The sequence below is a fragment of the Mus musculus genome, chromosome 5, assembly GCF_000001635.26.
Source record: "Mus musculus strain C57BL/6J chromosome 5, GRCm38.p6 C57BL/6J".
NCBI classification, from domain to species: Eukaryota; Metazoa; Chordata; class Mammalia; order Rodentia; family Muridae; genus Mus; species Mus musculus.
In genome coordinates this window covers 114,315,975-114,328,926 of record NC_000071.6, presented here as the reverse complement: position 1 = coordinate 114,328,926, position 12,952 = coordinate 114,315,975, and the positions used below count along the sequence as shown (strand labels likewise).

The 12,952-nt window shown below is 48.1% G+C and overlaps 1 protein-coding gene across 1 annotated transcript in view; it reads right to left on the bottom strand.

Moving 5' to 3' along the window:
• Myo1h (myosin 1H) overlaps positions 1-12,952 on the bottom strand; it is a 75,324-nt gene that overhangs the window by 35,650 nt on the left and 26,722 nt on the right. Inside the window, exons 3-8 of the mRNA NM_001164573.2 lie at positions 11,229-11,344; positions 9,057-9,255; positions 8,200-8,280; positions 5,482-5,661; positions 1,995-2,093; positions 120-233 (exon numbers count right to left, since the gene is read on the bottom strand). Of these exons, the coding sequence (NP_001158045.1) occupies positions 120-233; positions 1,995-2,093; positions 5,482-5,661; positions 8,200-8,280; positions 9,057-9,255; positions 11,229-11,344 (789 nt within the window). The remainder of the gene's footprint in view (positions 1-119; positions 234-1,994; positions 2,094-5,481; positions 5,662-8,199; positions 8,281-9,056; positions 9,256-11,228; positions 11,345-12,952) is intronic.

The window sequence follows — 12,952 nt, the reverse complement described above, 5'->3', positions numbered from 1 at the left end:
TGAAGCTCTAACCCTCCTAACCATGAAAGAGTGTGGTACTGATCATTTGCACCGTGGTGGACACCCGGGGTTCAGACTCTGCACCCCACCCTCTGAGCTCATCAGCGAAGGAAGGTCACCTTGGCAATCCACTTGATTTCGTGGGTGTCCGGGACGCTGGCACAGCCTTGTTTGTCCCCCTTGAAACAAACATTGCCCAGGTGTAGGACACTAGCGATGATCCCAAAGAGGTTCTAGAGATGTGGGCAGGCAGGGGACAGCAACAGAGGGGTCAGCACCACCTCCTTGACAATTGGCAGTGATATGTCCCTCCCCTGAATCCCAGCCCAGTTCACAGAGCCCCCTCGATAGTAATGGGTCCTGGTCACTTTCCAGTGCTAATTATCTTAATGGGGGTGGTGGTGGGAGGGAGTCACTAAGGCTCCAGCACAAAATATAAACACATAAACATTTTGTAAAAGCAGTTTATAACCAGGCAGCAGTGGTGCACACCTTTAATCCCAGCACTCAGGAGGCAGAGGCAGGCAGATATCTCTGATCTTGAGGCCAGCCTGGTCTAAAGAGCTAGTTCCAGGACAGCCAAGATTGTTTATAAAACAAACTTGCAGCTAGTGTATGCCTGTAACCCCAGCACTTGGGTGGCAGAGGCAGGGGATCACTAGTTCCAGGACAGCCTGGGTTACATAATGAGACCACCCTGTCTCAAACAAAACCAACCAACCAACCCAACAGGTAAGCCACTTAATTTGCCAATAGCATGGTCTCAAACCTTACCATAATTTAATAAGACTACGTTTTGGTTCTTGAAAGATGAACAGAGTTATAATCAAGACAGATGACAGTGACAAGATTCTACTCAATGTTTACCAATGATGCAGTTCATTTTAAAACTGAAGCGTAAGTAAAGAGTCAATGTGCAAGTCCAATGGCTCTAAATCGAGACTGGACTTCAACTGGTCCAATGGAGGACCACATCACCCAGGGAGGACCACATCGCCTGGGGAGGACCACATCACCCTGGGAGGACTATATCACCGGGTCTAATTGAGGACCACATAACCTCTCTCTATACAACACTGAAGAAACTTAAGCTGAAAGAAAAAGGGCAAAATGCTCATTTACTATTGGAATAGGCTATGTTCGATCTTTTAAAAAATACTTGAGGCATATTTATACTAAATAGTCTTCATTATTTAACTCAAAGTACTTGTGTTACAGGATGCTCTATCTTTTACCGGACATATATTCATGTGTATGCATGTTCACATGCATGTGCGTGTCCATGTTTGTGTGCATGGAACCGAGGACAATTTGGCGGTCACCTCATGGCCATCAAGTCCACCTTTTGTTTGGTTACTTTTAGTTCCCTCTAGGTTGGCTGGCCAGTGAGCCCAGGGATCCCCTTCCACTGCTTCCTCATTGCTGGGATCACCTGACTTTTGGGGGGGGGTGGCTGGAGAGATGACTCTAACCTCTGACCCCATGCTGCTCTCTCTAGCAGAGGACCTGGGTTCAGATTCCCTAACACTCACAAGATGCCTCTCAACTACCTGTAACTTCAGATCCAGGGGATCCACCGCCCTCTTTCGGCCTCTGTGGGCATCAGGCACACATGTGATCCACAGATGTCGATGCAGCCAAAACACTCATCTATATAAAATAAGTCTTTTTTTAAAAAGACTTTTATTATTATTATTTAGCAGTGGGTCCCCTGGAACTGGAATCTTAAGGGGTTCCCAGCCACCTGACATGGGTGCTGGTTACCAAACTCGAGTTGTCTGCAAGAGCAACAAGTGTTCTTAGCTGCTGAGCTGTCTCTCCAGCACCTACACATGGCTTTTGATGCAGGTTCTAGGGCTCACTCTGCCGACTGCACCGTCCCCCTGGCCCTGGTTTGGACCTTTATTTGCTGAGTCCAGTGGTCCTACATCAACCAAGCCCCAAGAAAACAGGGTGGCTCCCCACCCACCCACCCAGAACCCCAGGGTCTTTACCTCAAGGTCGGCTTCAGTGAAACCAATGACAGAAAAGGCACCACACACGGTTTCCCAGTCATTCTTGTCACTGATGGGCGACTCTCTGGCACAATGACCCTGTGATACGATTGGATCAGTTACTGGCATTTTAAGGACAATGGAAGATGCAGACACTGGTTCCTAGCTTAGTTCAGAACCCTGAACTGTAGACAAGAAGGTGTTAATCTACCTAGCAGAGATCATTTTTTTTTCCAGTTTTATTTGGTAATTTATGTTTAAAAATCCCTGTCCTGAGAAAGCTACTGAATTATATTCTCAGGACCTGTTTTTCTTTTCTTTTCTTTTTTAAGATCTATTTATTTTATGTATATGAGTACACTGTCGTTGTCTTCAGACAAACCACCATGAGAGGGCATCGGATCCCATTACAGATGGTTTTGAGCCACCATGTGGTTGCTGGGAATTAAACTCAGGACCTCTGGAAGAGTAGTCAGTGCTCTTAACCACTGAGCCATCTCTCCAGCCTCCCCAAAATCACCTTTTCCTTTTCAGTTTGGGCAAATACCTGGAAGGTGTTTGTCTAGTAGGGATTATGTTGACCCATGTGGAGAAACAATGGGGCTTACATTTGGAAGATGGCTGTGATGCCCTTGGGGATATTCAGGGACGTCCTCCTCACTGTAGGGATAGACTGGAGGCCGCCCCACTGAAGGAGAGGCTGTGTGTACTTACAGACTGGCAGGCAGTAAGCAATGGTGGGATCAGGGTTCTCAATGAATTGTGTGAGTGTTGACTTCTAAATAGGTAACAGAGCTACCAATGTCACATTTTAAATTTCACGCACTTATTTATCATGTGTGTACAAGTGTGTGGGCAGTGTATGCCAGGGTGCATATGTGGAGACCAGAGACAGCCCTGCAGGGGTTGGTTCTCTCCCTTTGCCGTGTGGGAGCCGGGGATACAATTCAGGTCCTCAGGCTTTGAGGCAAGTGACTTTATTCCCCAGTCTGCGCTGCTGGCCCAACAATGTCACAATTTAAAGAGGAAACGGTATAGACATTCTAAAACTTGTTTTGCATTTGGGATGTGAGGGGTTCCCGGTTTGCTGGTTGCCTGAAGGTTCATCGTCTTGAGATATTTCTGGATTATATACAGCATCCGCCAAAGAATCAGACAGAATAAAACTCACAGTGTTAGAAAACAGAGTTCCACGTCTGTGAGTTCTATATCCTCACAGGCGACCAAAAATATTCAGGTAAGTGGCGTCTCACTGGGCTGGGCATGTGCAGACTTCTCTTTTTTCTTATTCTCCTAAACAATGTTCTCTGTGTGCACATGTTCCGAGTCTCTGAGTGGAGGCCCACGCTGAGTCTCTTTCTTGATCACCCTCCACCTTACTTTTGAGACAGGGTCTCTGACTGACCATGGAGCTCATGGATTTGATTAGACCGGAAGGCTGGAAGGAGCCTCGAGGGTCCTCCCTCTTCTTCCTCACTTTTGATATGGCTGCAAGGAGTTCAAAATCAGGTTTCCCATGCTTGTGTGGCAAGCACTTTACTGACTGACCCATGTCCTCCGCCCACATAACCACCTGGAACAGCATTTGCATAGTATTTGGACCTGGGGACAACTTACACGTATGGGAGGATACACAGGTCATATGCAAACACTTTGCCATTTTATATAAGAGACTCAAACATCCCTGGATGTTGCTCCCATCCATGAGGGGTTCTGGAATGGGTCCCGTGGGACCTGAGCAGCTGTCCCTCCCCATATGACATCTGTTCCTGCCTCCTGCAGGCACAGCTTATACAGCAGACCTGCCCCTCTGAGATCTGTCCCACCTGGTTTAGAGCAGTGCAAAGCGCAATACAAATCTGAACAGTTCCCCGGCTTTGTGGGATAGCAGTTGTGGGGCATCACGGAAATGGAGTCAAAACAAACAAACACTAGCAAATTGCTAAAACTGTTTGCAAACCTAGTAGCATATATGGATTTGATTGAAGCAGTAGGTCCAAGAAAAAAAAAATCTATAAGAAAGGTGTGTGTGTGCATCTGTGTCTCTGTGTGTATGCATGTGTCTCTCTGCGTGTCTGTACCTCTGTGTCTCTTTGTGTGTGACTATATCTCTGTGTCTATGTCTCTCTCTGTGTGTCTCTCTCTGAGTCTGTGTGTATCTGTATCTCTGTGTCTCTGTGTGTATGTATGTGTCTCTCTGTATGTCTGTGTCTGGATCTCTGTATCTGTGTGTCTCTTTTTTTGTTGTTTTTTACTTCTTTTGTGTGTGTCTCTCTCTGTGTATATGTGTTTCTGAGTCTCTCTTTCTCTGTGTGTGTCTGTATCTTTGTGTGTCTCTGTATATATGTATCTCTTTGTGTGTGTGTGTGTGTGTATGTCTATCTGTCTGTATTTCTGTGTGTATGCCGATATCTCTGTGTCTGTCTGTGTATATATGTGTGTCTCTCTCTCTGTGTGTGTGTGTGTGTGTGTGTGTGTGTGTGTACATGCGTGCGTGCGTGCCTGTGTCTCTCTGTGAATCTCCAGAACAGAGATGTGATGCTCAGAGGGAAGAGAAGTTGCCTGGGGAAATGAGTGAGGTTTCTGTCATTTTCCCTGCTGATCACACACAGAGATGACAGAGACCACGTGGCCATGCTGGGAAAACCAGGTCCTTAAAAAGAAACGTAAAACAAACCAAGTCCTTCTCTGTTCTGAGGACCAGCTGCCAGCTCATCACGATTCTTTGATCCTTTTCAGCTTTTTAAGTCATTTAAGCTTTTCCCCTAAGGGCTTGCTTGTCTGTCTGTCTGTCTGTCTGTCTCTCTGTCTCTGTCTCTCTCTCTCCCCACCCCCACCCCCTGCAGCCCAGGCATCTCCGAACCCTGTCTGTGGAAAAAACCAAAACTTGGAAGCTAAACGCTGAAGGTCCATCAACAACGCTAGCTCCCAGGCCCCCTCGAGGGACCGGCCGGAACTGCTTCCCGTTTGCAGCTGAGCTCTCAGAGGGCAGAGAGAGATTTAGATCGGTTAATGTGGGCAGAGAGGAACGGCCATGCCTGTCATGTCCACCCCAGCAGCTAACTGAGTGTTAGCTAGCCTTGGCTATGTCTCAGATCTAAGGGGAGGATGTGTGGCCCTGGGACTCAAAACCGGGACCTTCCCACTCTGGAAGGGCTGAATCTAAATATTCGAAGGTGAGCTCCAACATCTGTTTCCTCACCTAGTGCTGGGTTTCGAACCTAGGGATTTGTGTGCAAGAGGCCACTGCTCTCTACCCCTCGCGGTGCTCTCTTTGTTTCTAAGATTGTTCAACCGGTTCTCACTTCTGCAGGGAACTAGACACCGGGCTGCCTTCCTGAGATGAGATGGCTGTTAGTCACAAGAGAGGATGTGTTAGCTTGCTTGCTTGTGACAAGCTTCACAGGAGAGAATGCAAGCAGAGCATCAGACACCCCTGGCCCTGTCCTCCCAGAGACCCCCGAAACCGGCCACTGGTCTTTCCAACCTGCGAGAGGTACTTGTAGAGCTGGGGGTCTCGCTCGAGTCCCAGGGAGGCGAGGCGCTCCGATCCACCACCCGCTAGCAGCTGGTAGAAGATGTGGAAGTTCCGCTCGCCGTGGTTTTGATAGACGACTCGGGACTTTTCGATCAAGTAACTGATGATGTGGCCGCCTACAGGAACACCCTTCAAAACAGAACAAGATGCAGGTGGCCGGGCCAGGCCCCTCCCACTGCAGTGGCTTAGCCTAGGTGGCTTTTGCAGGGGGCGGGGAGAGAAGGGGGAGAGTCCCCGGTCAGCCAGATTAACTTCAGCTTTACTGTGTAGTCCAGGCTAGCCCTGAACTCATGTTCTTCCTGCCTTATCTCCCAATCACTAAAATTACAGGGACACATGGTGACCAACTCGGCAGCCTTACAATCTGAATGAACAGCAATCTCTCGGGGTCAAAGGTTGATTTTTTTTTCCTTAGGCTCAGTTTTTGCCCAGTCTGAGATCGGGGACATATTTTCTCTACATGTTTTACTGTTTAATGTTCCAGGCTATGGTCCAGCCTGCTAATTTAAAAATAGCATTTGTATTTATTGTTGTGTATATGTGTGCTCATGGACGCACGCACATGGACCAAAGCTTGTATGTGGAGTTCGGAGAACAACCTTCAGGATTTGGTTCCCTCTTCTCCCTCCCCACTCCGTAGTGGTTCCTGGGGTCTAACCTTGGCCATCGGGCTTGTGTAGCAAGTGCTTGTACATACCAAACCATCCTGCCAAACCCACACTATTTAATTTCTGTATGTGGTGTGAGGTCAAGGCCTTCTAACCTCATTAACAACACTCTGAGTCAATAAAAGCATCACTCGTTGGAAAGGGGACCTCATCTCTACTGAATCACAGTAGTGATTTTTTTAAAAAATATTTATTTTATGTATATGAGTACACTGTCACTGTCTTCAGACACAGTGTGGCACACACTCACATATATAAACACAGATTTTTTAAAAAAAATTAGATATTTTAATCACATTTATATCGCTGTGTATGTGTTGGGAGGGGGAAGATACACGTTTCTCAGTTGGCTGTGTAAGTCAGAGGACCAGTCACGTGCAGGAGGAAGTTCCCCCCTCCTAACATGTGGCTTTAGTGGGGATTGAACTCCGGCCCTCAGGCAGAGCAACAAGGGACTTTATCCACTGAGCTATCTCCCCAGCCCCTCAACCCCATAGTTATCTAAAGGCCTCAATAAGTTACCACAGTTCTACCTCATGATGGTCAAGAATTACAGCTGACAATCCTGGGTGTGGGTGGAGACGTGGATGGTTAGGACCCCACACATTTGGGTGCTCCGGTTCATGGTGAGCCCATTAGAAAATGACCATTGCTCTAACATAGGCTCCTGTGTAGTAAAGCTGTTGTTACATAACCCAGAGTTCTGTGGCACAGGAGGCTGAGGCAGGAGAATAGCCAAGAATTTGAAGCCAGCCTGGACTTTGTAGTGAGTTCCAGGCCCATCTGGGCTACAGTGTATATAACTACATTGTATCTATAATTACCGTTGTATAGTATATGTTACATTCCTGGCTTTCCTCAGTCAGCATGATACATTAAGGAAACCTATTTGCTGTAGACAAAGCTGTCCACCTTAAAAAAATTATATCTGGGGGCTGGGGGGGGGATGCATGCTCAGGCCACAGAACTTGTGTGGAGGTGAGAGGACAACTGTCAGGAGTGGGTTCTCTCCTACCACGTGGGTCTCAGTGATCAAACTTAGAGCCTCAGGCTTTGAAGCAGATCCCTTAACTCGATGTAGCCCAGGCTGGCTCAAATCCATGGCTAGCCTGCCTCAGCCTCCTATGTGTTGGGATAGTGTGCCACAACGCTTGGATGTACTCTTGATAACATGGGCACAGCTTTAGTATACAGGAGTCTATGTTAGAGCAATGGTCATTTCCTTTCTTTCTTCCTTCCTTTCTTCCTTCCTTCCTTCCTTTCTTTCTTTCTTTCTTTCTTTCTTTCTTTCTTTCTTTCTTTCTTTTTTTTTTTTTTGGTTTTCTGAGACAGGGTTTCTCTTTGTAGCCCTGGCTGTCCTGAAACTCACTCTGTAGACCTGGCTGTCCTCAAACTCAGAAATCTGCCTGCCTCTGCCTCCCAAAGTGCTGGGATTAAAAGCGTGCACCACCACTGCCCGACACAATAGTCATTTTCTAATGGGTTCTAATGGGTGTGCGTTCCTAGCCATCCATGTCTCCACCCACACCCATCGTTCTCAGATGTCATTCTCGACCATTAAGAGGCAGAACTATGGTAACTGGCTCAGAGGCAAAGCGCTCTGCAGTGTAAGGGCCTGGGCTGGGATTCTCAGCCCGTGTCTGTAGTTCCAGCGCTCTTTCAATGGGACGGGAAGTAGAGATTCCCAAGTTGCTCATAGGCCAGGTAGCCTGACACACACAATTCTGAAAGGAGACCATGTCTCAAACAAGGTGGAAGGTGGAGACACCAGAAATTGTCCTGTGACCTCCACGAGGGTGTCACACTACATGCTCATGAATGCAGCCATATGCACTTGCATGCTTGAGCACACACACAAATACACACACACACACACAAACACACAATTTAACAAATTATCCTGACCTGTGTTTTTCCCACTGTTTGGGTCAATAATGCCCTTCTTCTGTGGGTTGCCTTAATGGGGGTCCCTAGAGCATACATGGGGATTTCAGCATACCTGGAAGTCGAACTGTATGTCCATGTACTTCCCAAATCTGCTGGAGTTGTCGTTACGGAGGGTCTTGGCATTTCCGAAAGCCTGTGAATACAAATGCCACACAGATTCACTTTGGCTCACTACGCTTGGTGAGTCCCTGCCCCCACCCCCAAATGACATGGAGGACAGTAGGAGGAGCTAGGGAGGGAAGCCACACATTGTCTTCTAAAAAAAATAGTCATTAAGTTCAGAAGATACAATCCTAATGCCATATTTGGGCACAGGAAAAGCAAGGACGAGACCTCTCTAGAACCTCTGAAGGATGGATCTATTAGAAATGATCCAGGAAGGTATGTGACCCTCAGTGCCCTGTGACTGACAGCCTGTCACCCCACCTTCTCCTCACACCCAAGCGCCAATTGCAACTCACCCCCCCCCCCCTTAGCCTGGGTATCTCCTACAGATGGGGCAGCCACACAGGAGACAGTGACTTGTTCTGGATCAGCCAGCAAATTGATACATTGTCACAGTAGAAGTGACAACCCAGATGATTCTGATTCCAGGGAAGTACAAGTGTGCTTTACAGCTTACTAATCCCACGTGGTTTTGCCGTTCATCCCACTAGACCCCCAAGAGCTCGAAGAGTTTGGTACTCTGAACAGACACATTCCTGAGCTGGGAGCTTGGGCTCTGTGTCCAAGGGCTTTGCTGAAGCCTGCTAGATTACATCCAAGCCTGCCTCCCGGGTCCTATCCCTCGCTGTGACAATGCCCGTGAAGCTCCTGTCCTTGGTAGTCACATGCTTAGTTTTCCTGCTATACCTGGGCAGGAGACTGCTTTTCCTTGGGGGGCGGGGGGGCTTCCTGCAGGCCACTCACCTCCAGGACTGGAATGGAGAGCAGCAGCCTGTCTCGGGCTATTTGGAGTGACTCTGTCATCGGACAAGTCACCGCGAAGTACTGGAGGATCTTCTTGGAGGCCTCTGTCTTCCCAGCTCCGCTCTCTCCAGAAATGAGGATGAAGTGGTTGTTCAGCTCCGAGCACATCATGCGATAGGCATTGTCAGCGATGGCGTAGCTGGGGAAGGAGCGGACAGAAGCACACTGCTTCTCTCTGCTGCTTGCTCGCCCTGACTCTAATACCTACTGGGCAAAGATAGAATCCCCTGCCTTCAGGAAGCCACGGCTAGACTGTGGCACCCCAGAGAGCTCCTCTGGGATTGCCTGAGTGACCTGGTACCATGAATATTAGCTGACAGACTTCAGTAACACAAGTTAAAAGCAAAGGATGTGTTTTTCTTTTCTTTTTTTTTTTAAAGATTTATTTATTATTATACATAAGTACACTGTAGCTGTCTTCAGACACACCAGAAGAAGAAGGCATCAGATCTCATTTCGGGTGGTTGTTAGCCACCATGTGGTTGCTGGGATTTGAACTCAGGACCTTCAGAAGGTCAGTCAGTGCTCTTACCCTCTGAGCCATCTCACCACCACCCCCAAGGATGTGTTTTTCAAATCTACCCATGTGGTGGTTGGTGGAACTTGACAGACTCCAGAATCACACTCGTGGGAGATGGGGCTGCCTGTGGAGACTAAGGTGAGAAGAAGGTTGGCCAACCACAGGCCCCATTTCCTGCCCGGGATCTTGGACCGTGTGACTGAAGACAGAGAGCAGAGCAGCGGGGAACCGTCAGCACTCTCTGCCTCCTGGCTCTGGGTGCGGTGTGACCAGCTGCCTCCTTAACTCTCCACTGTAGCGGACTCTGCCCTTCAGCTGCCAGCCAGGACAGATCCTTTCTCCCCTAAGCTGCTTTTGTATCTGAGCACAACAACATAAAGTAACTAAGACAGCCTAATTGATTTGCTCCTAGCGATTGGCTCCTAAGGCTTTATGCATCTCAAACACAAAACACAACCTGCTACTGAGCTGCAATACAACCCCACCAAATTTATTTTTTTAAATACATTTACATTTCTTCTGAGAATAAGCCAGATGCTAAATTACATCCTTGTGGGACATTCTATTCCATGTATACAGACACAGCATCTTGTCCATGGCTCCATGAATATGGTAAAATACGGGTTTCTCTTTTTCTCAAAACCTAGGGTGCAGGGGAAACAAATCCTCCCCTGTCGCATGAGGTGAAGCTACCAGAAGCATTTTATTCTCAGGCTCATCATCCAAACACAACGCTCTCCTGAGAGCTGGTGAGCTCAGGGTTCAGTGGTGGAACAATTCCCAGTGCTGATGAGAGAGGGAAAAAAATCTATAGATGCTTTAAGAAGAATGGCTTTGCCTCCAAGACAGATGAGGGCAGAACAGAGCCACAAGTCCACAGCCGAGCGAAGCACAAGGCTCAGCAAAAGCACAGTGTGCAGAAAGATAGATGAGGGCAGAACAGACCCACGAGTCTCAGCAAAAGCTCCAGGCTCAGCAAAAGCAGCGTGCAGACTAGGCAATGCTCAGGGGTCCTTAGCTGCGGTGACATGCTGTCACCAATCGGTGGCGCCACAGCAGCCACATCCCAGAGGAGATTGCTCTCTAGCCACATGGATTTCCAAGGTTCCACAAAGAGCCCTCCTCTTGTCCACTTAGGCTGAGATGCAAAAGCGACCCGCTAACATTATCCGCTGCTTTGACATGCAAGAGTGCAGAACCTAAGCCAATCTATAATGGAGGTGAGAAGATGGATGGATGGTTGGTTGGTTGAGTGGGTGGGTGGGTGGGTAGATGGGTGGGTGGATGGATGGATGGATGGATGGATGGATGGATGGATGGATGGATGGGTGGATGGATGGATGGGTGGATGGATGGATGGGTGGATGGATGGATGGATGGATGGGTAGATGGATGGGTGGGTGGATGGATGGTTGGTTGAGTGGGTGGGTGGGCAGACTGGATGGTATGAAGAAGAATAGAAGAAGGAAAAAATACAGAATGAGAAAAACGGAAATTGGACCTGACTGGATGGTATGAAGAAGAATAGAAGAAGGAAAAAATACAGAATGAGAAAAACGGAAATTGGACCTGACCCTGGAGAAGCTACTTACACATGTGGTGGTAGTTCAAAGAAGTTGACTCCTTGGTAAAGTTCCATCTGGCTGGCAGTATAGATTCCCAGCTCCTGGTACGGATTCACAGACACAAGCAGTGTCCCGATGTATGTCTGAAGGAAGGGACAACGTCATATGTAAGGAACTGAGGGTACAAGTAGTGTCCCACACTCTGACCCCCAGGCCCTGACTCCCGGTTGGGGATGTGATCCAACAAATGTCGGATGTGTGCACTCTGCCGAGAGGAAGCTTGCGTGCAGGGGTTGGGGGTTGGGGGTGGGGTGGGAGCAGACAGGCAGCTTAGGCACAAGACTGTGTTAGAAAGCCATTCAGAGGTGTGCAGAGGGCAACAATCAGGAAGGCTGCATTAGTTTGTTTGCAGGCTTCCAAAAGTTTCCTTTGAGGAATGGACATCTGCACAGAAGCTTGAAGGATGAAGAGCCAGTCATACCCAGGAAGTGAGCTTCAGGATGAAGGGTCCAGAGGGAAGGCTGACAGCCCTCAGCCAGTGCAGCTAGAGGACACGGGTGTAAGGAACTGGGAAAAGGGATAGGCAGAGAGAAGACGCTGGCTGGCCACATGGCCTCAGCCGGCAGGAGTGGACATTTTGTTCTGAACACAATGGGCGAGGGGATGTGCTTTCTCTGGTGAGAGGAAGAGGAGCCTGCTGCTATCTCATGGATGAATGTCCCTAGGTGGAGTGCAGGGCCCCAGTTAATGCTCTACAGCCCTCTCCACGAGCCCTGGCTGCACGCGAGGGCAAGCTTGCTTACCCGCGCTCTAGAACCCCACACAAGCCCACCCCAGCACTTCTCCAGGCTTCAGCTGTTCATCTTCCATCTACCCACTGACAAAGCAGTGGCTGCTACCCTTGGAAAGCAATCATAAACAAAGCGTCTAAGGTCTTAATGCCAAGCCAAAATATGCGGGTCCCTTTGAAAATACACGGGGTGTTTTCAGATTCCGAATTTGCTGCTTCACCCCACAGAGGGGCAGAAGTCTCTATCATGCGTGCTCAAATTGTTCCTACCAATGTCTCTAATCACTAGGACAAAAATCAGCTGGAGGCCCGGAACAGAGAGGAGTGTTTTGATTCAAACTCCAGTGGGCCCCAAACTCCATTCCTTTAATCAATGCGATCAATGACCTTGATGTCCAAAAGTGTCCCTGAAGTTTCCACACTGAAACTGGGGACTTTTTGTCTAACCCTGATGAAGCTGTTATTCTGTGTCATTTACACTTTGCTAGAAACTTTGTTTCCGTTTTTACAATTAAGGGTGATAATTCTGAAAGTCAGTGGATAGAACATATAATTTAAAATATATTTTTTTCTGGGCTGGTGAGATGGTTCAGCGGGTAAGAGCACCAGACTGCTCTTTTAGAGGTCCTGAGTTCAGATCCTAACGGCCGTGTGGTGGCTCACAACCATCTATAACGAGATCTGACTCCCTCTTCTGGAGTGTCTGAGGACAGCTACAGTGTACTTACAAATAATAAATAAATAAATCTTTTTTTAAAAAAGAAAAGAAAAGAAAAGAAAGATATTTATTCTGCCAGGCAGTGGTGGTGCTCGCCTTTAATCCTAGCACTTAGGAGGCAGAGGCAGGTGGATTTCTGAGTTCAAGGCCAGCCTGGTCTATAGAGTGAGTTCCAGGATAGCCAGGGTTATACAGAGAAACCCTGTCTCGAAAAACCAAAGGGAAAAAAAAAAAACCCAAAGA